Genomic DNA, 24,775 nt, shown 5'->3' on the forward strand with positions numbered 1-24,775 from the left:
CCAACCATCACATCACCCACAAGTCCTTCTCTGCTCACAAACAACAGGTCCAGTGCCTTCCCTAGTGGGCTCCCTCACCAGCTGTGTCGGGAAGTTAGCTTCCACACACTCCAGGAACCTCCTGGACTGTTTCCTCTCTGCTGTACTGTATTTCCAGCAGACATCTGGTAAGTTGAAGTCCCACACGAGAACAAGGGCTTCTCCCAGCTGCTTATAGAATATTTTGTCTGCCTCTTCATCCTGGCTGGGTGGTCTATAACAGACTCCCACCATGATAACTGCCTTGTTGGCCTTCCCCCTGATTCTTACCCATCAACGCTCAACCCTATCGTCACCATCATTAAGCTCTAGACAGTCAAAACACTCCCTAACACACAGGGCTGCCCCACCGCCTCTCCTTCCTTGCCTTGCCCATCCCTTCTGAAGAGTTTATAGCCATCCATTGCAGCGCTCCAGTTGTGCGAGTCATCCCACCCTGTTTCCGTGATGGCAACTAGATCATAGTTTTCCCGCTGCACAATGGCTTCCAGCTCCTCCTCTTTGTTGCCCACGCTGCGTGCATTGGTGTAGGTGCACTTCAGTTGGGCTATTGATCCCGCCACCTTTTTGGGGGGAGAAGCCCTAATTCCTACTTGGCTGTTCTCAGGCGCTTCCCTGGTTTCTAACACATCAATAAGCCTTGCGTCTTTGCTGCCGCGTGGATCTCCATCCCCTACCTCCACTGAGACGGCAGAACGAAGGGCCTTGCCAGCACACCGTCCCTCACACATTGGTGTGCCAGCCCCAGGCTTACCTCTAGTGAGCCTTGGTTTACCCCTTTCAGCCTTCAAATCTAGTTTAAAGCCCTCCCAATGAGCCCTGCTAACTCCTGTGCAAAGATCCTTTTACCCCTTTGAGACAGGCGTACCCCGTCTGTTGCCAGCAGGCCTGGTGTTGTGGAGACCAACCCATTGATCAAAAAACCCCAAATTCTGCCACTGACACCGGGCTCAGAGCCAGGCATTGATCTGCTGGCTCTTCCTGTTTCTTCCCTCATCATTCCCTGCAACTGCACGAACTGCCACACAAACTGCCGCGCCGCGTCCTGTTTGCCCGCCCTGTTCGCTGCGATCCCTGTCACCAGTGCTCCCCGGGGGCTTCTTTTATATGTGTGGGGGGGTCCTGGCTGCCATTGCTCCTGGCCGGAGCACCCCATAGAAATATCTGTTGGCGTTGTGTACATGCGAGGTTAGACCTCTGGCACTGGTGACTATAAGACAGCAGATTCTTTTCTTATGCATATCCCATACATTTCCACCATCTGTCATGAAACTGCACAGCAGGACTCACACTAAGCCTTATATTCTAGGTGTCTCCAGCAAACGATTCACCCCCTCTGAGTTTGAAGGATGTATCACTGGATTATACATGAGAATTAAAAGTATCTTTAGTGTATATGCTTCTGAAGAAACTCCTACAGACTATTATTGAAAAACTATTATCAAAGTCCTAAAATACCTTAAATGATGCTATCTACAGAGCAGTGAATTTTATCTCTGCTAAAAAAGCCTGTTTTGAGAGTTATAGATATTCTGGAGCATCCCGTTAGCCATCTCTCTGCTTGCTACTCTGCCTATCCCAAGGTCATCAAAGCCTCTGCTCTTTGGTAATTTTTGATTTATAGTACATATTTGATTTATAGTACCTTCCCAGAAAAGCAGCCCAGCCTGAATTCTCAGCTACGCCAGGTCCCCATGGTTTTCACACTTTCAGGCTCCCTCGGGCAGAGCAGAGCATCTCACCAACTGTTATTTTGTCTGCCTGATTTCTGCATGTGCCACACTACCAAGATAAGTTCATGAACGTACCCACACGGTCTGGCTGCATCAGCGCTGTCCCTGATAAATGAGGAAACAAGGCCAGCCCGTCCCTCGTCGTCCCTCTCAGGTCGATGGTGTTTCCTTGAAAATGAACCCCGTGCATGTCGTAGTGACTGCCCAGCCCGATAAGGTGCCAGGAGACCTTGTCGTCCTTGCACATGGCCAGGCCTGGCAGATTACCAAACAAGTAGCCATTGACAGCTGGAGGAGAAGAGAAGAGTCCGGTTTGCAGCACGTCGATGTAAACTCATCACGGAGCCTCCTACCACCTTCCCAGCAAAAGACTCATGACTCAACAAGTCATGGTGTTAATTAAAGGGGCATTTTGTGAAGCAAAGGTAGCACTGCATGACACCAAATTAATATCTAAATGCTATTCCTATAAACTCTGAGCTTCTACCTTTTTTTTTAGCCTGTAAAATCTTATAATAGCCCTTTGCAGTAATGTAGCACTTCTCCTCTGAGCTTTTCAGGGTGCCTCACAGACAGCAGTTAAGTGTATGAATTAGGTACCTCCTTTCAGCCTGGAGAATGTATAACCGGATCATTAAGGCCATGGAGTGGGCTGTAAAGAGTTCGAGTTCTAAATTCAGTTCTGATGGAGCCTTTTTATGTGATTTTGACCTTTGATTTCCACTTTTACTTCCAAAATGTCTCTCTTTCTTTCACAAGGGTGTTATGAGGCTAAACTCCCTAATCCTCAATGCTCTCTGTGATCACTTGGTGAAAGATATTATGGCAGAGCAAAACTTTAGTATGAGATACCACCTCATAATGGAAGAATAAAATAGATAGGTCTAGAAAGCCCTGAGGTTCTCTAACAATATATATTCTTGGTGCTCTTCAGAAAATTAAAGCAAAGAGAGGTTATGTGATTTGTTCATATCTGTCATGTCAGGAATAACTTGGAGGAGGTGCACACTGAAGTCAGATACTTTCATCCAGAAGTGATGTTTTAAAATATTATTGGCCATTCCCATAGTCTTTGCCTCTCCTCTTCCAGAGGTGGTCACTGCCCAAGAGGGAGCTGGCAGAGCAGGGCAGGTGGACCTTCATTGTCTGAGCCAGTGCCAAGGCCAGCAGTGAAATTTAAATCACCAGTGAACATTGGCCTCTTCTGCAGTTGGTGCTTGACTCTGGCATTATGCCTTTTTAGGGACCCAGGTGTTGTATCTAAAAGCTACACTCCGTTCCCTTTCTCCAGGTGTAGTTGGTAGGTGGATGCATTCATTGCTAATGTGACTGGGGTTTCAACATGTGCTCCAAGGGCATCGGGTGCTGGCCATAAGCTGACTGACAGCTTTCCACTTCACCCCCCAGTACACTGCAGTTGGCTATAAATGATGATAAAATCTGCTAATTCTTCTTCCTAATATGACTGAAGACAAGGTACCATTAACACATATTATTTCATACCATGCATTTTGTTGGATTCCTTGAAACCTGCATCATTTTCATCTACTTTTGAAGGGTCTCCAGTAAATGCTTCGATATTCTTCGTCAGATACCAGCTGTCATTCTCATCAAAGATTGAAAAGAGGAGGTAAAATTCTCTGTCTATTCCTTTCTGTAGCCAAGAAGGAAGCCAAGACATTAAAAAAAAGTCTGTGCAGAATTACCCAAATAAAAATGATTTTTTTTTTAACAAAGCTTTCTTTACCCCCAGAATTGCAGCTGCCTTCTTACTATGTCCTTGCAGAGACAGGGATTGGCACTCTTCTGTCAGCCAGGACAAATAAAGTGTCCATTACTTACTTAGGGTGGAAAGATGCATTCTTTGCTAATAAGTGCATGAAAAAGATAGAAAACCTAGGGATGAGCCAGAATACTGGGGAATGACAGTTTCATCTTCCTAGCCATCCCCTTATGTCAGCTTTTACCCCAAGGAATGACATAGGTTTAATCTCTTAAAACTGAGCTGGGAACTGGGCAAATTAGTCCATATGGGACACCCCCTCCCCACCCCCGCAAAGCACCACCCTGCTGTTAGGGACAAGCAAATGTCCACGCTGGGCACCTGCGTCCCATCCTGATTCAGCGTGTTCTTCCGACAGACCAGCAAAGGCCCCACGAGGCCGGAGTTGGTGTCCTTGACAGCATCAGTGGCTGAGTAGTACAGATAGGTCAGGCATGGGGGGTCACTCTCTGTTGGACCTCCATTTTCAGGCACCTTCCATTTGTATGTGAAGGTTTCACCTGGCTTAACGTGGGCTCCTGGCTTCATATAGCCTGCAGAGAGAAAATTGAGAAGCACCAAGGTAATGGGAAGGTTTTGTCTTCCTGAATACAAGTGTTAGCTGGGAGTCAGACATAGCTGCTGATTTCTGTGGACAAGCTCCCCCTTGCAGCCACAGCTCGAGCACCATCCCATAGTCTGAGCACTAATGCCATGGGGACATCTCACTGGAGTCCTGTGCCATGGGGACAACCAAGCCCGCTCCCCGCAGAACAAGTTTAGCTGCTTCACCCAGACACCTTCTGATGCTATCTGGATTATCTGGATTCAATCAGACAAGACACGCAGAGTTCATCTTTGTGCTTAAATGGCTTCCTCTAATGTTTGTAGTTTACCTGCCCTATCATGAGATTCATCTGTGGCACGGATGCAGACTCCAGTTTTTCATTAAGCACCAACAAAGCAATTACATCAGTGAGCGGAGCTGCATCAGTGGCTCTTCAGAAATTCAAACCAAATCTGATCCTGGTAATTGTTTCTTTTTGATTTTGTAGCAATGCACAGGAACCTCTGTCAGAGTCTCCAGAGGGCAGTTGCTATTACTTTTTTTGGAAGCTACTTTTAAAGGATTTGGGCCATCATCTGCTGCTGTGCACAGGTTGGATGTAGCACCCCTTGTGTAATTTAGCCACTGTGAAAGAGTGCTTTTGTCCACTCAGAGGGGACTTACAAAAGGGACTTGAAAGGAAAGTTGGGAAAAGGTGTCAGCCTTGCACCCTTTGTAGAAAAAAAGTACTACATAACCTTTCTGGTCTTTGCTATGAGGAAGATCAAATCAGAAATTCTGTTTAACGTTTAGGCATCCATTGACTGGATTTTCTCAGCACGGTCAGATGTGTCTGGCAGCAGCAGACTGCACCAATCTAATACTCCTTGCTAATACTCCAAGAAAATCCTCTTGAAAACTTAGACATGAGTGAAGATAGCAGTATTACATACGAACACATACTATTTGCTGCAAACCACAATACAAAGTCCAGTACTGCTTCAACAGTACTGATCTGATACTACTAGATTCATCCTGCAACAGTGCTCAATAAGGAGAACATTGATTTGGAGCTAAAAACCCTCTGAGATTGGCCAAGTGTCAAATGCAACACGGAAGAGTATTTCCTGAGAGCGTAATTGAAAAAAGATGTCTGCAGACATCTGTAGATGTCTGTAGGTACATTTATGTACAGTATTTTCACATTAATAAGTTGCACTCAGACAATGCACAGCCTTTGAAAAATCATTTACCTTCAGTGTAAACCTACAGCCCCTGTAGGGCCTCTACATGTATACACTTGTAGATAGATACGATGGAAATCCAAGACACAAGGGTTACAAGGAGAGAAGAAGGGCCAGAAAGATTGTTGATGAATCTGGAGTCAGGTTCCTCTCCAAAGACCCAGAGGTGTGCTGCGCACACTGCCGCTGAATTGTAGGATTTGGTTTGATTTTTCCCAACACCAAAGCGTGCAGTGCTGATGGGGACTATTACTGGGGAGCGTTAAATGAAAGCATGACAGGACTGTGAGCGCGGGGAAGCTGCACTTCCATCAGGGAACTACATCTGACATGGGTGGCATTAGGATGTGTGCAGATAACTTAAGGACTGAACTCAAGCCAGTTGTTTTGTGATGCATTGGGGCCTGCTGGCAAATTTGTTGTGTTGCAAATTCAGCAACTAGAGACAACAGAATTTAATAAAGCCTTTTGTATTGATTTTGTTGTATGATGTTATGAGTTTTACATGTTGACCTAATTCTCTTAGCACAGTTCTCAAAAGAGTGATTATGTCCCATGAGTTTCTTTCTGATGCGTTGCAGTGGAAACAAAGCAATTTAGACAACAAGAAACCTACCTTTCTGTTCAGTGCTGCAAATGCAGCAAAAACTTTTCAGAGACCACAATATTATCTCTGTAGACACTACGGATGGGATTCATCTCACCTTACTTGAGCCATCTAAAGCTTACTCCCTAACCCAAACTCTAGGCTGCTTCTCTAGTCGATGGAGACAGAAACACATCTCCAGAGGGTGACATACTGTCTCCTAAAATAGGTGTTCAAAGTAAATGGGACTTCTCACCCTCTGAAGGGTTTGTTTCTTGTCACTGACTGAAAAAGATGCCTACCAAATAAACACAACATTTAACACTTAATGGTTAAACTTGGGTGATAAAGATCCTGTCCTTGCACAAAACAAGAAGAAGCCTTTAGTAAATGCTCCTTTTCAACATTTATATATTTGTGAGGATTAATAAGGATTATTGCTGCTTCACATTCCAGGTCAATCAGATAAAAGCTGCCTCTGACACCGACTATCCTGACAGTGAAGCAAGGGCAATGCCTGACGTGGATTAGAGAATCAGGAGTGAAGCAGCACAGACCATGTGGATAGCTATATCCAAAGACTCAGCAGGGGCATCGTGCCAGATCTTAAGCTTTGTAATTCTGGAGCATGTCCAGAGGAGATCCACTGACTGCAGTTGAGCGATGTTAGATTAGAACTAATATAAATTGGATTGTGCTTGTGACTTTTGCTCAACATGGACTTAAGCTAGTTTCAGACGCCCTGTCTGGCACATGTCCAAGAGGAAGAACCAGCCAGCATATTGGCAGACTGGGGAGTCCCATGGGTTGTGACATGTGAGGTAGGTACAAACTAATCAAATCATCCCTTCTGTGCCTTAGCATCCACAAAAAGGACAAACCTGCAGAGCAAGAGAAAATCTTTAGACTCAGGTATTCTGGATGTGATGATACAGCAGTACAGTCAGAACTTACCATCTAAGTAGGGAGCACCTTCTGACAGCTTGCTGAAGCTTACGCCGTGGGCCATAATGCTGTAGCTTCTTTTGGCTTTGTTGGCAAAAGTAACTAGTATTGTATCTCCCACTTCTGCTTTTATAATGGGGCCTTTAAAAAAGGGAGTGAGAGAGGGAGGGAAGGTATTAGAAGAACTACCCTCTAACATATCTCCATCTAAACAAGCAAGGGCTGACTAGAAGCTGCATGCGCAAAATTCCCCTCTGGATCCAAGTGGATCTGCATTCAAACCCGATGTAATGACAGGAGGGGAAAATATTCACTGTACCAAGTATTCCCAAGTGCTTCATGTCCTCTGACCAAATCTTCTTCTTACTGAATGTTGCATCAGTATATTCCACATAGCGAACTTTCCAGTATCGCCCTCCTATTCTGTCAGTCCCTTGTGTGAAATATATTGCAGATTCACTGTGGAATTAACAAATTGGACTGGTTAAATAATTGGAGGTTCAGGCAGAACCCTTCATTTTGGATAAAGTTATTACTCCAGACATGGGAGAAATGACCCCCCGAGTTACTAGTTTGCATACACTTTTCTAGCAGACGAAAGGATATATTACTGGTCTGAATTACAGTTATAAATTAGTTAACAAATGGGCATTCATTGTGCATTAGACTTTCATGTGTTTAACCCCAACTTACTTAGGGAGACATCTATGTCAACTTACCTCTAACTACCTTAGGGCAAGACTTGTGCCATTACCTGTGCACAATGTGTCTCTAATCCTCGTTAGCTTTCCTGGGAGATACTGTAATACAATTCATCTTCATCAGTAATAACAGGGGGAAAAAAAATCTACCATTATGGCACCTCTGAAATACACCGATTGTAAGTATGAAAGCTGCCTGAGGAGTCTCAACACGGAGTCATTAACTCTGTTGAACTTTGCATACCTCACCAGCACTCACTTTCTCCATGGACTTAATGGAGCAAGATAAGTGCTTCCAGAAGGCAACTCTGAACATCGCAGTTACGAATCTAACTTACGACAAGGTTGTTTAAATCCATTCCTCCCTGCCCCTTTCAATTAAAATTAATAACAGTGCAGGACCTAGCCCTGGTGAATCACTGGGGAAGTCTCACCCAGACTCCTGAAATTAAAGCACAACAGGAGAGGACAAGAAAGCTTACCTGCCAGTGGCATTTAAACCCTGCCCAGTGAATTTATCATAACCGTCAGGTCCATAATTCCAGAGCACTTCTTCAGCAGCAATATAATATCTTCTCTTGTGACTGAGTGGCGAAGGCCGAGACAGGTTTTTTTGGCAGATCTGAACATCATATAGTGCCTCCATGCCACCTGGGAGGAGAAAGAGTCTGGAGACAGTCCTTGGCCATCTGTGGAGTCAGCAATCTCATGGGTACAAATGCACATTCAAAACTCTCTAGGAGCTACATGGATTGGAAACAATTACTAGGGTAAATTTCTATTTTTAAAGACTTCCTCTGCCTACGCTGGGCTGGATGCTAGCACCCTTCTCTTGCAAGGTGGTACTTTATGCCACAGGTGAAGCCCGGTGACTTCAATGACACTCTTTAGTGGGCTTATTTACTTAATTCCTTAATCTGGGTAAGGGTGGTAGAATGATTTTGTGGGTCAGAGTGCCTTTGAAGTGTGCAAAATGGCATCGTGTCCCCTTGATTTTTTTTGAAATAGAGGCTGGTTATTACCACACTGAAGAGATTTGTTGCTTGCCAGAATCAAGTCTATTTTGCCCAATGCAAATCCCACTGAAATCAAAGTGCAAGTTTGTAAAAGTAAAAATTCTCCCAACTCATCTCTGATATGATAATTATACACTATCTTCTGTCATGAGACCTAGTTTATGATACGTGCTTTCGGGCTCTTGCACCTCACAAGTATCACAACATCACTGTCAAATTCCTTCACGTAAAGGTTTCTGAAAACACTGCCAGTCTTTGTCTGATTTCTGCAAAGGAAAAAGCTATGAAGTGTTCAGCTGGCATGATTTTTCTTTATGTGTAAGTACTTATCTACAATAAAAACTGATGATGAAGGCTACTGTCATTGCTCATCAAAATCTCTGGTTTACATAGAAAGCATGGTGTCAGCGCTGGGTCTAGCAAGCCTTCCTCATATGGATTACACAGCTAAGTCATTCATACTAGCTGAAGATTTGGCCCAACTTGTATAATTTCCACTGGTGACTAATCTCATATTCATGATGTTTATCTGGTGAAATAGTTCCAAAGTGTTCAGTTAGTCACAAAAAAAGTGTCAAATCCTGCTTCCCCTGGAAATATCTCTCAGTTTCCTTTTGCAAGTCTAATAGAGACCGGAACTTCTGAAAGGATCAGGGAGATCTATAGCAGCGTACCTCGTAAGTGCTCATTAACCTGGCATGTTATCAGCCACCTCCCTGGGTTCCTGGGAGTCATCTCCGCTGTGATGAATGTTGCTGGGAACAAACCGATGACATCTGCCCTCTGGTCTCTGTTAGTGAACGTGTGGCCGTAGAAATATGCAGCGTGGATATCTATCTCGCTTCCCATGCCAAACAAGTGCCAGGACATGGAAGTGTCAGCACACATCTCCAAGACGGGGAGATTGCCATAAATATAACCATTAATAGCTAAAAACAAAAGTATGAGATTTTATGAGAGGTAAAAGAGAAGTGCCAAGTGCCTCCGACCCCATTTCTAAGGATGATCCTTTCCTGGCCCAGAAAAGAAACTGTCTGAATGTCCACACTGAATAAGGCCCTCACATGCTCCTTGATGAAGAGTAACATTTTGAACACACAGCTTACAGCTCTGGATGATCAAATGGCCCAAATTCTCTGGCTGGGTCTGTGAAAAACTTCCTGGGTGATATCAAGATGTTGCAAAGGCCAAGTCATCACCAAAAAGGCCTGATAATGAAGTTAACTTGTTCTGCAGCTATTTAGCATGTCTGAAAACTATTTCCTCCTATTCTGAGTCATAAATATACCATTATATGCCAGGCTTAAGCAATTAAGATTTGAAAATGATGATATCAGTGAAATCAGCCTAGTCAGCTCTCTGTTGCTCAGCTTCCACACCTGACAATGTATCAGGACACTAGGAGAATGAAACTCATATTTTGCAAAATATTTTAGTTCCTAAGCTCCATGGAACAACCAAAATACAGAGAAATATTTGGATTTAACTTGCACCAGCTCTCCAAATGCCACAAAGTACTATTGGCCAATGGATCTCTGAAGGGCAGGAATGGTTGTTCCATCCAGCCCACCATCCACAAGGCCCTTTGAGAAATGCTGGACTCTTCCAATACAACATCTCAAAGTGCTCTGCAGTTTACTCTTCTCTTTTCACAGCTGGTCAAACAGTCACCAAATGGCTTAAATCTGTTGCCTAAGATAAAATGCTAAACAAGTGGCAGAGCTGAGCATGAAAGCCAAATCTCCTTTCTGCAAACTAGTGTGTTGTGCTGTATTTAGGGAGAGGCTCTTTATCAACACAGTGCTTCAACATCCTGACCCATTCCTTGCTAACATAGATAAAGGAGAGACATCAGAAGGGACAGAAAGTCCTACTGAAATGAAAAGAGCCTGGTCACTGCTGTAGGTCACCATTTGCTCAAGAGTCCTGCTCACCATGCATTCGGTTGCTGGTCAGGAAACCTTCATCCTCTTTGTCAACTGAGGCTGGTTCTAAGCAGAAGGTGTTTATATTCTCATCGAGGTACCAGCTGAAGTTTTCATCTACAATGCTAAACATCAGGGCAAAAGCGTTAGCAGCACCAGTCCCTTCTATTGAGGTCTCATCTGCAGTTCCTAAATTGCAAACGAAAAGGAAAGTGATAAAAAAAGCCTTGGAGGGGATTGAATTTAAAAGTGACAATAACTTTGGAGCACTCGAGGAAATATGGTGTTCTGCCCATGATCTATAGGGCAGGATGAATCTCACCTAATTTTGCTCTTCTAAGGCATCTTGACTCCCCTCCAACAGCTTTTGAACAGATGAGTGCCTCCAGAAGGCAGTTCATCTCGTCTAAGTCAAGCTGATATTTCAGGATCTCTTTGATTTGATATAAGTGCAAGTACCTGCCAATATCTGTGGTCCCATTTTCCCCATCTTTGGCCTACTGCACCTAACCCTGCCCTTTAGTCAGTGTTAGCACCTGTGTGCTTACAGTGAGCCACATCATGGGCCTGATCCAGCCACAAACCAGTGACTTTTTTTTTTGGCCAGGAATTAAGAAGAGGCAAGTGGCAGCCTGCATTTCTGTTGCATTGAAGCGACTGGTGAACCATACCCTCAGAATGGCCATCTAAATGTGTCTCACTCTCCACGGACTAACGAGGAAGCCTCAACAATTATCTAGGACTAGATACTTAAATTTAAAAAAGCAGGATGAATATAATCTCTTCAGGCTAAGTTCAATACCATTATCTGAGTGACCATTTGGGAAACAACCTGAGACCATAGGAGTGGCGATACTGAGCAGTCTATTATCAACCATTGGCAGGTTTACACTTCATCTAATCGTCCAGTCTACCTCTGAACCCATGAAACTTTGCTTCCCCTGTCTCCTATGGGAGGGAGCCCCAGAGCCTTGCTGTCAGTCCTGTAAGGAGCCATCCACCACTGTTGGATGAAGGACTACAGCAGTAGCATCATGCAGATATCCACCTTGATGAATTCAAGACCAAACATGCAGTTAACCTGGCCTTTCAGGCTGGGATTGTTTTGAATGTGCTATCTCCTAGCTTCATGTATTATTGCATACTTTTTGGCTGTTTCACACATTCAGGCAGTTCTGCAGATTTCAAAGGCTTTCCAGGAGAATAAAAATCTGAGATATTTTAATTGTGTGAGTTAAGCTGGACACCAGGCCTATCCTTTCCACATTGAAGTCTTTTTCTTCTTCATATATAAAACCTGCTTCACTTGTATGTTCTGTATGTGAAATCAGGGCTGATTTTGTACTGTGGGAGGTACTGGAAAGAGGTGGCAGAGTTACACGTGCCCAGGGGGAGAGGGGGCAATGGCTCAGATGATAAGGAGGAGAGACCTGGTACATGGTCCCTGAGGGCTCCAGCACAAAATTAGCAGGCTATAAAGTACGCAGAACAGGCTGTCACATCAGCTGTTCAGCACACATCCCCGTATGGTTGTGATATACAACTAGTGAGCAAAAATAAATATATAATCCATATGGGGAAAAAATGACAAAGAACACTGGGGTTTCAAATATGCAAATGCCAATGCCGAAGTCACCTGCCCAGCCCTAATTTCACTTCCTGGGCAATGAGTCCTTTGCGTGTCCTGAAATGATCCCAGTTTGGGAACGCTTATTTTTGGTCTCGGCCACAACCGGCTGGCCACAGAGCATGCTGCAGTCCCTCCACCAGCCGAGGCAAATCTGTCGTGAAGCCAAAGGGGAGCAGGAAGGGGGTTGTCCCAGAGCTACAATACCTACCCTGGGATGCTCCTGGAATGGCCCAGCTATTCCTTGCCCCTTTTTATGGGCTATGTAGGGATAGACTCTAGACCATCATGTTTATACCTGTAAGCAAAAATGACTGTTAAGATGCCAAGCTTGGCAGAGGGGCTTGCTTCATCAGTGTTTCTAGCTCAGTACCTTTTTTACAAACCAGCAGTGGCCCAATTAAACCAGATGCAATATCTCTTGGTGTGTCAATGTGAGAATGGTAAATCCAAGTCAAGCAGTTTGAGTCTGCCAAAGTTGGGGAATAATCTTTCCTTACTGGCCATGTGTACGTGTAATTTCCACCGGGAACCACAAAGTCATCCTCTTTGCTTTTACCGCCGGTTCCATCAGGGTAAAGTGCTCCTAATACATTAAAAGAAAAAAGGAAGCTTTTAGCCCCACCCCTAACTATTTTTCTTAAATAAATGTCTAATTTATTCTATTTTATCACAGATTTATAAAATATTAGTAGCACTCACAAACACAGAATCACTGAGAAATTTTGAAAAAACTCAGAAGTTCTGGTAAAAATGTCAAAAAAATCTTGAGAGTTAAAATCCATTATTTATCAGTAGACAAAGCTTTAAAAATGTGTTAACAGGCTCTAATTTTTCCTCGTCTCTTTACTCTCATCAGCCATCTACACATTTTGTCAGCTAACATTGTGTATCTTCTCACAGAAAACTGGTGAGAGTAATGAATGTAGGCAAATTCATATAGTCCTCTAACCAAAATACACATGCATAGATTTGGGATTCTGAAAACTAAATCACGCCTGTTATAGCCCTATACAGATGCAAACATTTACTTACAAGAACTCCATCCATTCAAACAGGCTAGAAGTAGAAGGAAGGAGGGAAGATGCTTTGGTGACTTATAATTTGGGAAAATAATTCAGGAAAAAAGACCCACCTAACCTGTTTCAGTACTGGATTTATCCCAGGCGTCGAATGTTTGTGGCAAAAAGTTTTAAGAGACAAGGCTGTTCCTGGTTTTAGTCATCAGCTGCAATTACTGATGAGTTTATGACAGTGTGATCTAAAGTCCTCTGATGTCAATGGCCAGAACAATAAATACTTGGACAAACTTTTAGCCATGATATTAGCTACTCCAGAGGAAAAGGCAAACCAGATTTACCTTCAGAGTCCTTGTCATAGAATACCCCGTGCGGATGCACAGAGTATGGGCGGGAAGCAAAGTTTTTTAGATGGACGATAATGACATCCTCTTCTTCTGCCTTCAGGACTGGCCCAAGGAACCCCAGCCAGGCTGCTTTGGGAATTTCCTGGGAGTAAGTGTCATCTGTGAATTGCCTAAAAATAGCCTTTTTGTACACACGTCCTATCCGGTTGGCTCCTCTTGTCGCATACACACTTGCAAACCTAGTATTGGGAAGGGAAAGTAATTTAGAGACAAAAAAACTCCTTTAAGAGTTGATCAAATAACTGGTGCTTGCAGTGCAGATAAATAGTTCCCTGGGACATATCACGCAGCTGGTGGAATGAAAGCTGAGGAGTAAACCTGGACAGCCCTAGCAGGGTCTAAGCCCTTTTCTCTACAGTTACAGTCATCCTGCTTGCAGGTCTGGTCTTTGGCATGGTTACCACGAGTCTTCACTTGAGGACCAGCCACTCAGGCCTTTCTGTACAGTTTTAGCAGCTTCTCCCTCTTTTGAAGGTTTGAAACCTCACATCTGAAAGCATGACTGTTCAGAAGGAAAACAAAACCAAATTAAGTTTTTTCAAAAGCCAATAAGAGCGTTTCTAATCAACTCGTTTGACACCCCAGAAGAGTAGCATGAAATATTTTTTGCATGAAATGCATAATTTCTAATTCCAAAGTTTATTTTTATAGCAACTTCAAGTGATGGAGAACACACCATACAGTCAGTGGTTGACATACTGTAGCTATTAAATACCTGTTCCCTTCAAATCCTGAACTGCATTTGTAGTCTAATATCATCTAGCTCCACACTCCAGCCACTGGTTCCCATCAAGCCCTCTCTCAGATCAAAGAAGCCACATACCATCAAGAGTTCTTTTCTATGCAGGCACTTGCATAAGTTTTAATTAATTGACTAAATTGCCACCTACCATTCTTCTGGACAAACCAAGTACACTGACGTTCTTTATGCCACAAATCTTTCCCGAAGGTCTTTTCTGAAAGCTTTCCAATATTTCTCTATCTCTTTTGAAGTCTGAACACAAGAGCTTCACACAATAGGCAAGTAATATTCCAGCTAAAGCCAGAGGTGCTCCCAGTCAACATTTCTTACACAACTGGGAATTAGTTTTGCCCTTTTAAGTATAACATCATACTGGCAACCCATGTTCATCCCATCTGTTATGATATAAAATCTTTTTTTACTTCTCTCCAGGTTACAGCTGACAAGTATGGTACACATTCTTCACCCCTAAATATCCCACACAAGAAGGGTAGAAATGAACCCCTTTGCTACACAACCAGCAGTGGACTGTATGACCAGTTTCACTATAGTTGATGGCTCCATGAGTTTTTGCATCCCCTGAAGACTGTTTGAACTTTTGTGCTTCCTAAAAAACTCATAAAAAAGCTGAGCTAAATTTTCATGAAGTACCACTGGCAGAAATATAGCAATTTCATATTTATACTGAGTTTTTGTGACTGGCTGGTTCACCTGTTTGAACCCATTTCATTTAGGTGTTTTTGTGCAGTGCCAGCAACCTAAGTGTTGGTTGTCACATGAGTTGAAATGTATGATTTGCTATAATTTCTTCATGATAAGATCCACTACTCCCCCTTTTCAAGCCATCTCTGCTTGACACCATAACTCACAACATCCCCCATCTGTGGTCATTACACCTCTGTGGCCACTGTCTAAACCAGATCCCTGAAGTGATCCAGATATAAAAGCCTCCAAAAAGAACGCTTTTTCATTTGAAAAATGTGCTTTATAACAAGCCAAGAGCTATTTTGGCACAAATGAAAATGTTGCCAATGCTACTGCTGTGGCAGAAACAGTTGGCTAGGATGAAGGCGAAGGGACCGATGCTTCTCAGTCTGCTTCTTCACAGAATAATGTGTATCAGATAAATACACCCCAAAAGCGTGGTTAAGGAATGAGTTGCCAAGAAGTCTGGATTTTCAGTGAATTAGCAGGTCTGCAGTAACTGTCTGTGTGCACATCAAGACCTGGCAAGTCACACCACGCTGACTGAGAAGATACCTTCCACTGCCTCGGGGGAAGAGCTCCTACAAGAGCCCTTACCACAGAGTAGTAAGTGGTGTCAGTAGTAGTGCAGTGTAAATGCACGTGCTTCCTTACCTCATGGCACTGTATTCATGTGGCTATGCCCTAATTCAAATTATAAATTGATTTTAAAAATGGTTGATAAGAAACTTTCTCTAGGAAAAAAATCAAACAGATCTTTTTTTTTCAGAAAGCACTTATTTTCAGGAGATATTTTTCAGCAGAATTTTTTTCCATTTTCATCAGCCACCAAATATTTTAAATGAGGTGTTGCCATGGCACCGTGCTTTCCCCATGATGACAGTGCCCTTATGCCCTTGGCTTTCTGGCCAGACAACATTGCACACTCTCCCATAACTTCACACCCCTGGGATACACTGCCTCTCCTGCAGGAGAACTTCACCCCAGAAAAATGCACTTCTTGATCAGGCTTTTTCAAATGCTTGACATGAGCCTAACTCCTTTAATTGCATAGATCAGGGATCCCAAAATCCAGTTAGGTATTAAAGTTCAAGAAATCACCCCGAGAAAACCCTGTAGGTTTAGGCACCAGATATTTTCTCAGTGCCTATAGCCTTGCTGTAGCATCTCTGTTGGCTAGATCTGTGCCTCTCTCCTATTTTAAGCCATCTCTGAGTCAGGAAAAGACGACTCTTTAGCACTAGCTTTCTGAAACGAGGCCTATTCAAATCCTCCCCCCGTTCAGAGCTAGACCCCGCTGTCAGTGCAGTGGGTATCAGCTGCAGCCAGTCACAACGTAGCTGGTGCTCTTCCGTGCAGGACATCAAGCAACGCAAGCGTCATGGAGCCAGAAAGGGATTACAGCATGAAAGGAGCAAACTGGCCTCTTGGCCCTGGTTAATTATGGGTTTTGTTTAACCATTGTCCAAAAGAAAACAACCAATCAACTCTGGGAGACAAATCCTACATGTCACTGATGCCCTTGTTGTTGCGTTACAGACTCAGGCTCTTTCACAGCTTCCTTTCCTTCTAGATCCTCACTCTGCAAAGGGCAGAAGAGTTTCCTATCCAAAATGCCCTGACATTTGGGAGTTTCTTGGAGTGCAGACACTTCAGCCTCACTCCTCCTTCTGTCTGGGAGGGGTAGAGCCCAGTTCTTCTACCTGTATAGAGACATGTATTTTCAGCAAGTCCTTTTGGTTGCCCTCAGTACCCGAGAACAGAGCACACTGGTGGTTGTGAGTCCCAGTCTAGATGTTGAGGGTGCCCCATTTCATCCAGGAGGAATTTTGGGTGCCCATTTCAGCCTTGCAAGTAGCTGGTACCTCTGTGCCTCTTTACAAGTGTTGCTGTGCTGCACATTACAGTGCTTAAAGTCCTTTGGAGAAAGACTACCACTACCCACACTGGAGCTAGTGGTATCAGCCATAGGAAGCTCATAGAAAGGATGCATGTCTAAGTGACTTCTCTGCGCTCCCAGGTGCCTGGATCACGGGCATGTGGCCACACCGTGGGGCTGGTACCTCTACCCAGTGCCGCAGTGCAGCCAGCAGATGTGTCAGAGGGAGCTGGCACAGGGTCAGTGCCACAGCCCCTGCTGCTCCACCGAAGGGACACAGAGTTTTGCCCCCTGTCCCTCTTTTTTCTTTCAGTGAGAGCTTCTCAGTGCTGCCAGTGCCAGTTGTACCAGCACATCTCCCACCCCGCAGTTCCTTACCACCTGTCTCCAGAGTCCCTCGGAGATTTTCTCAGCTTCAGGACAGTGTCCTGCTGACCTTTCATCTCCTGTCTTTTACAATAGTTCTCAAACACCATTCCCTGTCTTCTTTAGATGGCATCTGCTTCCTTGGGAAACACTTCACATTTTCAGTCACTGCGTTAAACATCCCCTTCAGGTGCATCTCCTGTTTCATTCTTTCCCACCCACTGACTTTCCAATATGTTATTGCAGCAGTGGCTTCTCCAAACGCTGCAATGGTTTACCGCATCCAGTTCTCTGAATCTGCCTTTGCCTCTTTCTTCCAGTGGTTGCAATGTGCCCATTCTATGGGGCAACCCCTGCCAAAATGGTTCCTATCTGTCATTTCTCTCTTGTCACAAGAAGACAAACCTTCTCCCTGCTTCTTCATGCTCCCCTGCTCACTTCAAACTGCTTCATCCTCCTGGTGGCTTTGTGATATGGCTGCCTGAACCTCTTCCATCTTTCTGGTCTTGTGCAGATGCAAAAGCTGCTCTTCTAAATCTTGACTATCTCCCTCCTACTCAGTTGTCAACCTGCAATTCATGTGCAGAAAGTCGTGATGATCAGCCAGTCCCAATTCTTATAGGAAAGGGGAATACTCCATCTTCTGGAGCTGTACCCGCGCAAGCTTCCTAATTCCCTCCTTCATCTCCTCCAGTCAGGCCAGTCTTGAGGTTACATATAGAGGTAAGCAGGCTGGTGAATCAGGGCCTAAGAAGTCTTCTTCAGACTGAGAAAACCATGCAAATCCTGCCTTTATTTCTGTGCCTGATTTCATTTTGCCAGTTGACCACTCTCAGCAGTTCTTAAGCTCCAAGAAAATTTGGCAATGCACATGAGTGGGACAGGGAGCTATTAATGGGGAATTAACTCTAATTCCTTAAAAATAAGTATTAACATAATTATAGACATCCATCTCCCTGCAATGATGAGCACTATGACTCTTCCAAATAAGAGAAAGAGTAAAACAAGAGTGTCATGTAGATTCTTCTTCAAATCAAGACTAGACATGCAGATAGCCTGCCTTCTCAGGGTAGTACCATGAGTTAGGGTAGGACCATAAGTTAAGTATAGTTTCTACACCTGTTTCTTTTATCACACAGAAAAAGTATTTTGCCAACATTTTTACTGTGTTTATGTTACCTTTGATCTTAAGAAACAGAGCTACAACCTAACAGGTTATTTTTTTCAAGAGGTGCTTACATGAGTACTATAATACAGTGTGCAGTAAGAAAAGGAAAGAGCTACACATTGTGCTTGGCCAAGCAAACAGCTTCTCAGTAGACTGCAGCCAGATCCCTCACTGATACAATTTCAAAGCCTGCTGAGTTTGTTAGCCTCTGTAATCACCACTGAAAAATCAGCACTTCGAATAACTACCAGACGTAGAGTCCCAAATTTTCTCCTGCGGTTAACATGCCCAATAGCCACTGTACATTCCTGGGTGCAACTGTAGGCAAATGCAAACTTTCTTTTATTACCATTGTTCCACTAAAGTCCCATAGATTTTACACAGACAACCTTTTAAACACCTATCTTTATGGGTTTGTTCCCTAAAATCTGTTGGTGGTAAAACCTTCCTTACTCTCTACCCTCTTCACGTACTCTGTGGCTGGGTTTATAACAGGTTTTTTTCCTCAGAGTTCCCCATTTTTCCTGTGGCTGGAGTAAGCCAGGACAGTGGCCATGGCTTCAGACTGCCCCAATCATTTTAACCCCTGGGTCATGTAACGTGTTCAGGGTAACCCTCTGCCAAACCATGACTCCTGTGCTAAGGCCAATGCAATGGCTGTGCTAGAGGAACGGCCAAGGGAGGGGGACCAGTGGTGCCAGCTCACATTTGTAGATGGTGCCCTGACCACAAGCATCAAACAACAAAGTGTGTCCTCAAAAGAGAGAGACACAATGTCCTCGAAGGATGTTTTAGGCCTTTTCTGACCCACACGAGCCACAGAAGAGGTCAATCAAACCCATAAAATCTTAGGCAAAGTTCTGAGGTGTCACTGGTTAAGTGTGGCTATAATGGTTTCTCTCCTAGAATAAACTGCTTCCCCTGAAGTCAATACACTCCTCTCAGGCTTCTTTAGAGCCAGGATTTCACCTCAAATGCCCTTTTGATGTTGACCCTTCCCACAATTATCACCTCCACTGATGCAATTGGGTCATTTGGCCATGTGATGACTTCGCCATTAGTTTAGCATCTGTGACGATAGTTTCACTGTCATTTATCTGGGTGGGATCTCCTCATAGGCACATTGCACAAACTGTGTTTGATGCTGTGGTAACAAAAAACACCCGTTAGTGTTGGTGGGTGCAAGACTTGGCCCAGATAAATGTAGGATTGGTGGCCTAAAGAGAAGGGATAAGCTGTTACATCAGGCTAAACTTAATAACATCTACCACCAGCAGAGCAAGATTTAAATATCCATCATATCAACTAGTACCAAATTAATTCAAACGGATTATCAACCAAACTATAATCCTGAGGGTTGAGCCACAGCAGGGAGGGAAAGACTGATGTATGGCAAGCCACAACACCTAGGTGGATTTTTCTCTTGAAAGGCTGCTGCCTGTGTGACCATTAAAGATAGAAGGCAATGTCTGAGCTCACCCTCCTACTGCAGCAATATTCATGCCCTAACCCACAAAATCTCACTGGGATCTGCAGCACATCCAGCAGCACTGACAGCACCTTGCACCCTGTGTGTCCAGTCCACCATGGTTTAATGATGTCAACTCTTTCACCAGTTATATCAGGTGGGAGGGGATGTTGAACACCTTCCCAGCTCACCTACACTCAGTGGCCATAATCTGGATCTGTGATTTCCAAAGTCCTGTCTGCTTCAGAAAATGTCAGCTTAATTTTCAAAGGGAGAACCAAGAGTGAAATGTCTTGATTGCATTCATAACACTCCAAATTATGAGAAATAGTGGAACAGCTTGAGGCTTCAAGTAGACAAGACAAATGGCAGAGGTGAACAGCCTCATTACTCTCTTTACATAAGAAGCACTGATGCACAGCAAGATACTTGCTCTGTGCAAGCAGCAGGCTGGCCCTTGAGCACTGCAGCAACACAAGGCATAATAAAAATTAACCTCCAAGCAGAATAGTTATGTTAACACAGGGCTGCATTTGGGTTAATCACCTCTGAGAGAGGCAGCCCTTTCAGCTCACACCCAGGGAGGTGCTGATGCAGCTCGACGGCTCCTGGCTGGGGAGGCAGCTCACTCAGCACCAGCACAGCGGGAGCTGAGCAGCGTAGCCGTGCCTTGTGCCAGAACCAGCTCACCTGATTTCCAGCCCCATGCCTCAGCTACCGAGGTCTCCTTTCTCTTCTTAACTGCTAAAAACTAAAGGCTGAGGAAGGTATTATTGACTTTGGCACAGCAACTTTGAAAATCATCTTTTAAATCTCACTATCTGATCCAGGTAACGTAACACTTTCCATTACACTCTTGCTAATTCAGCAGTTTTATTAAGTAGTGAAGAATAAGTGGTTTTGATTATATCTCTGTGGGCTAGCTGGAATCAAAGGGAGCATTCCTTTATGTATATGCACTGACTCTTTTTAAAGATAATCAGTTTGTCTGCAACCTCTTTATCTTCACTTCTCTATCAATAAAACTGGGATAGTGCCCCATCAGATGGGTGCTGTGAGGATGCATCACAAGGTGAGAAGTGCTAGGCTCAGAGAGCCAGAGCATTGCTGCTTGCAGAACACAGCTGGCTCAAAATGCATTCCTGTCTCTGCCTAAGAACTGATCCTCAAATTTTGTTTATGGAACTATGTTTTTGGTAATATCCATAGGAACCAATTAATTAGCTGAAAAGTAGCCCATTAGTATAATGCTTTAAATTCACATTAGAGGTTATTCTAAAGAGCTAAATAGTCAAAATAGCTATTACTGGCTCACTATTTAGTCCACATGCTTACACAGACACGCTATTATTCCAGAATATAGCACTTTATTCTGGCTCAATTCAATACAGTTTGGAAATGGAGTTAACTAGTTACAAGAATCACTTTATTATTCTGCATGTAGGGAGTTCATCGCAAACATCTCCCCAGCTTTGAATGTATAGTCTACATTAAAATCCTCTGTGGGTAAACCCTTTGGAATTAACATTCTGTAATTATTACATTACAGAGATGACTGAAGACATAAGCTATCTTCCCTCCCTGTCATGCCGTGTAAAAGGCATCACACTTATGTCACAGACTTTAAAGTAAATGTGCCAGTTGACGTTCAGGGAGCACAAAGTGCAGACAGCCTTAAAAGTACAATTTACAGAACAGATTCCAATCTCTCAGTGGTACTGATGTGGATTTACAAGTAGCTGCCCTTCACTTAAAGGTGAACTATTTTTAGTGAGAGGTCTTCCAGTTTAGGGATTGGAGAAAGTTACCCTCTGCTAAAAAGAGTAGGTAAGTGAGAAATTCAAGAGTTTAACACAACTGAAGAATAACCTTTCCAGCAAAGCTTGTTTTCATGGGCTGTGAATAAACTATTACCCTGAATTCTATCTATAAAGGGAATACCTATTGACTTGGATGCTATCTGGAACCTCTAGTTGTTAAGAGCATAAGCACAAATTTGTGTTGAAAAATAAAACTCTTTCTTGCCTCCTGCTTGTGGCAAAATAATTTCCTTTATGAAATTCAGCTGAGAGTGATTCTGAAATTACTGGCCACTAGAGAAAAGTCTGCCATTGCTTGGGATTTCTTGAAAAGTCAGAAAGGACGTTTCCATTTCTAACTCCTGGGACACAGCATCCAGCTCCCAATGTGCTTCCAGACCTGGTATGGACACCAGGATCTCCTCACTCCCTCACAGCTCCCACCCCAAACCCAAGCCTAGACTCAGAGGAAGGACCCCCAAACTATCTCTAGGGCGTCAAAGATATCAATGAAATCTTAAAAATATTCCCATACACGCTTGAAGCCCATGCTGTAGAGAGGCACCAAGGGTCTTTGCCAACCCCATCCAATGTCCAGGCCAGCTCTTCTGGTGTGGGAGGGACACACAGCCAACCCCAGCAGTGCAGGCACGAGAACAGATGCCTGTTTTCCACTGGCCGAGGCACGATTCATCACCGCGCTTTACCTACGAACTCCAGTTTCAGCACAGGTGATTGCCAGGACTTCAGTGTGACCGTTTGCTCTTGTATATTTAAGCACTTATCTAAATAGATTTCCTAAATGGAGGTGTCCATGGTTGCATATATTGCAGGGATATATGGACCACCTGCTTGTATCTCATTTGTAGGTACTATAAAAATCAGAATTTTACAATGTCATACCAAGCTTCCCAGCTTTTATTGTCTCAAGGGGAGAAAACTTACTGTCTTTTGCCAGTTAAACAGACTTCTATGTCTTATCGCAGAGCTGTGCTTGATTATGGCAAAGTTGCAGTTTGCCTTTGGACAAGTGCCAGAAATACCTGCATCTCCATGAAGCACACACAGGGGATTTTAAGCCCAGTACCTGACACTTTTTTGACAAATATCAGTTCCTTTATGTGTCCTTCGAATACACACTAACTATCACTTTGCTTAATCAACCACGATGGAGAGAAGTCAAGCAAAGTCTACTCTTGCCTTGAAGCTGAAATCCTGCCTATGACAACATCATCAGAAGAAAAACAAGAAAAAGACCATCTTAAGACATTCACAGCAACATTAACCACATTAGTCAATTTTCTTTGGATCTGTCAATACATCTCCAGTTTATCAGAGCCCCCAGTGACTTACTTGTCCTCTAAGAGGTTTTGTCCCGTGATCAGATTTTTCCCAGACGGTGCATAGTCCCAGTTCTCTTCCACAATCCCGAGGTAATAGGTTCTGGTCTTTGCTTCCACCACTGCAAACAGCCAGAGGAACCCAAGAGCGCGAAGGCAGCCACCACGCTGCGCGGGAGGCATTTGTAGTTGTGATTGCGAGGCTGGCAGCGGGCAGGCAGCAGCAGGATGCACAACAGAGAGCTCACCCCTCCCTCCCAGGTCTTGACAAGTTATAAATAAGGAATGGACAGAGCAAAGCTCCTCCTTTTCAGCAGGTTAGGACTGGGATAGGTAGAGAGGCTGGCTATGCAGAGCAGGGCTAGGGAGGAGGTTGCTGTCATGGCAGGACCTTTGCCAATCCTTCGGTGAATGCATAAATTGCTCATTTACCTGTCCAGGCTAGAGCCAGTTGGTGGTTTTTTGGAAGTATGGATGCTTTTTTGTCCTCCTTTTTCCAGACTAGGTGGTGTGGCATATTGCGGTGAGGGGGGGTGGCGTATTTGCCATACCTGTTAAAAATTTTTTTAAATTTATTTTTATTTTAACTGCTTTATCATGTCTGAGATTTCTAAAGTTAACATCTTGCTGCCTTCACTGGGTTTTTTCAATGACATGACACTAGGTTATAATCCAGCTTTATCAGAGAGAGAGAAAGAATTTATCTGTACCTCTCCAATTTCTAGGACTTTCTGACCCATTTATTAAGATTGCAAGTGATCTGAATACATTCAGTTTTAGAGTGCCCAAAATGAAGTCACTTTTTACAAACATTTCTGGAAATTAGAGCCTTTGTAAAGTCTTTCCATTTGGACAACTAAGAATTGAGGCACACAAAGATCACCCTTTTATTAACCTTGGTAATTAACGTGCCCACGTAGCTCTCTAGAAACTCAGTCCCTCCCTTTATAGCTTAACTTCCTCTAAGAGGACATCTCTATTACCATTTTGGCAAAGCCAAGTGTAAACCTATATAAGTATGACTTGATAGGATATTCTAAACCACTTAGGAAAAATCCCCCCAAAAATCACCTAGGTGGCAAGACACTTTGCAAAATCATACTGCTCTCTTACTAATTTTTAACCAACTAAACACAGAAATAATTGCAGTTCTGGAATACAGCATTACTCCTAAGACTCATTGCAAGCTTTAATAGTTGTGAAATTCCCTTTTCGGCTCCAGAACCATCTGAGCTCTTCCCGTTGAAGCTAATGGTTACTCATGGCTAGGGGTGCCAGAGGCTTCACAAATGAATTTGGTAACCACAGGTTTGATGAAGTCAGTCAAGACCTACCTCAGTGATGCGAATGTGGTTTTACGTGGCAGTCGCGTGAGGTTCACCGGCTGGCATGAGACAGCGACAGCCACACGTACGGTCGGCTGTGCTGAACGCCTCTCTCCATCACTGGTGTGCAGATGTCTCTGAAGTCACACAGAGGATAACTCAAAAAGCAGGTGAAGTTCACAGCACCCCAGCCTCCAGCCACCTGGACCACAGTAGGTCTCGTCTAAATTAAGAGAGAAGGCACACAGGCACACAGAGTATCTTACTAAAGAAGCTTTCGGTTTCTTTAGGCTATGCTTTGCATCTCTTTAGCTATGAGGACTGAAAGCCCAGTATACGTGGGTAAGGATACAGTCAGACAATTACAAATGGTCAGCTTAACATAGTTGTGAAAGCAAGAGTCCCTCAGCTGTAAGCTTCTCTCTGGTAGAT

At 43.8% G+C, this 24,775-nt stretch overlaps 1 protein-coding gene across 4 annotated transcripts in view; it reads right to left on the bottom strand.

Moving 5' to 3' along the window:
* HEPHL1 (hephaestin like 1) overlaps nucleotides 1-23,267 on the bottom strand; it is a 35,950-nt gene extending 12,683 nt beyond the window's left edge. The window contains exons 1-11 of one of the 4 annotated variants that reach the window (XM_030042977.1): nucleotides 23,032-23,267; nucleotides 13,486-13,730; nucleotides 12,499-12,711; nucleotides 10,508-10,687; nucleotides 9,248-9,502; nucleotides 8,040-8,208; nucleotides 7,176-7,315; nucleotides 6,866-6,997; nucleotides 3,877-4,088; nucleotides 3,276-3,426; nucleotides 1,848-2,060 (exon numbers count right to left, since the gene is read on the bottom strand). In XM_030042977.1, coding sequence (XP_029898837.1) covers nucleotides 1,848-2,060; nucleotides 3,276-3,426; nucleotides 3,877-4,088; nucleotides 6,866-6,997; nucleotides 7,176-7,315; nucleotides 8,040-8,208; nucleotides 9,248-9,502; nucleotides 10,508-10,687; nucleotides 12,499-12,711; nucleotides 13,486-13,730; nucleotides 23,032-23,201 — 2,080 coding nt within the window. In that variant the 5' untranslated portion in view covers nucleotides 23,202-23,267. Of the gene's footprint in view, nucleotides 1-1,847; nucleotides 2,061-3,275; nucleotides 3,427-3,876; nucleotides 4,089-6,865; nucleotides 6,998-7,175; nucleotides 7,316-8,039; nucleotides 8,209-9,247; nucleotides 9,503-10,507; nucleotides 10,688-12,336; nucleotides 12,424-12,498; nucleotides 12,712-13,485; nucleotides 13,731-23,031 lie in introns of those variants that run through there. The other 3 variants (XM_030042979.1, XM_030042978.1, XM_041118585.1) reach the window with 3 other exon arrangements.
* Nucleotides 23,268-24,775: the final 1,508 nt, after the last annotated feature.

This window comes from Aquila chrysaetos, chromosome 19 (assembly GCF_900496995.4).
Source record: "Aquila chrysaetos chrysaetos chromosome 19, bAquChr1.4, whole genome shotgun sequence".
Lineage (NCBI taxonomy): Eukaryota > Metazoa > Chordata > Aves > Accipitriformes > Accipitridae > Aquila > Aquila chrysaetos.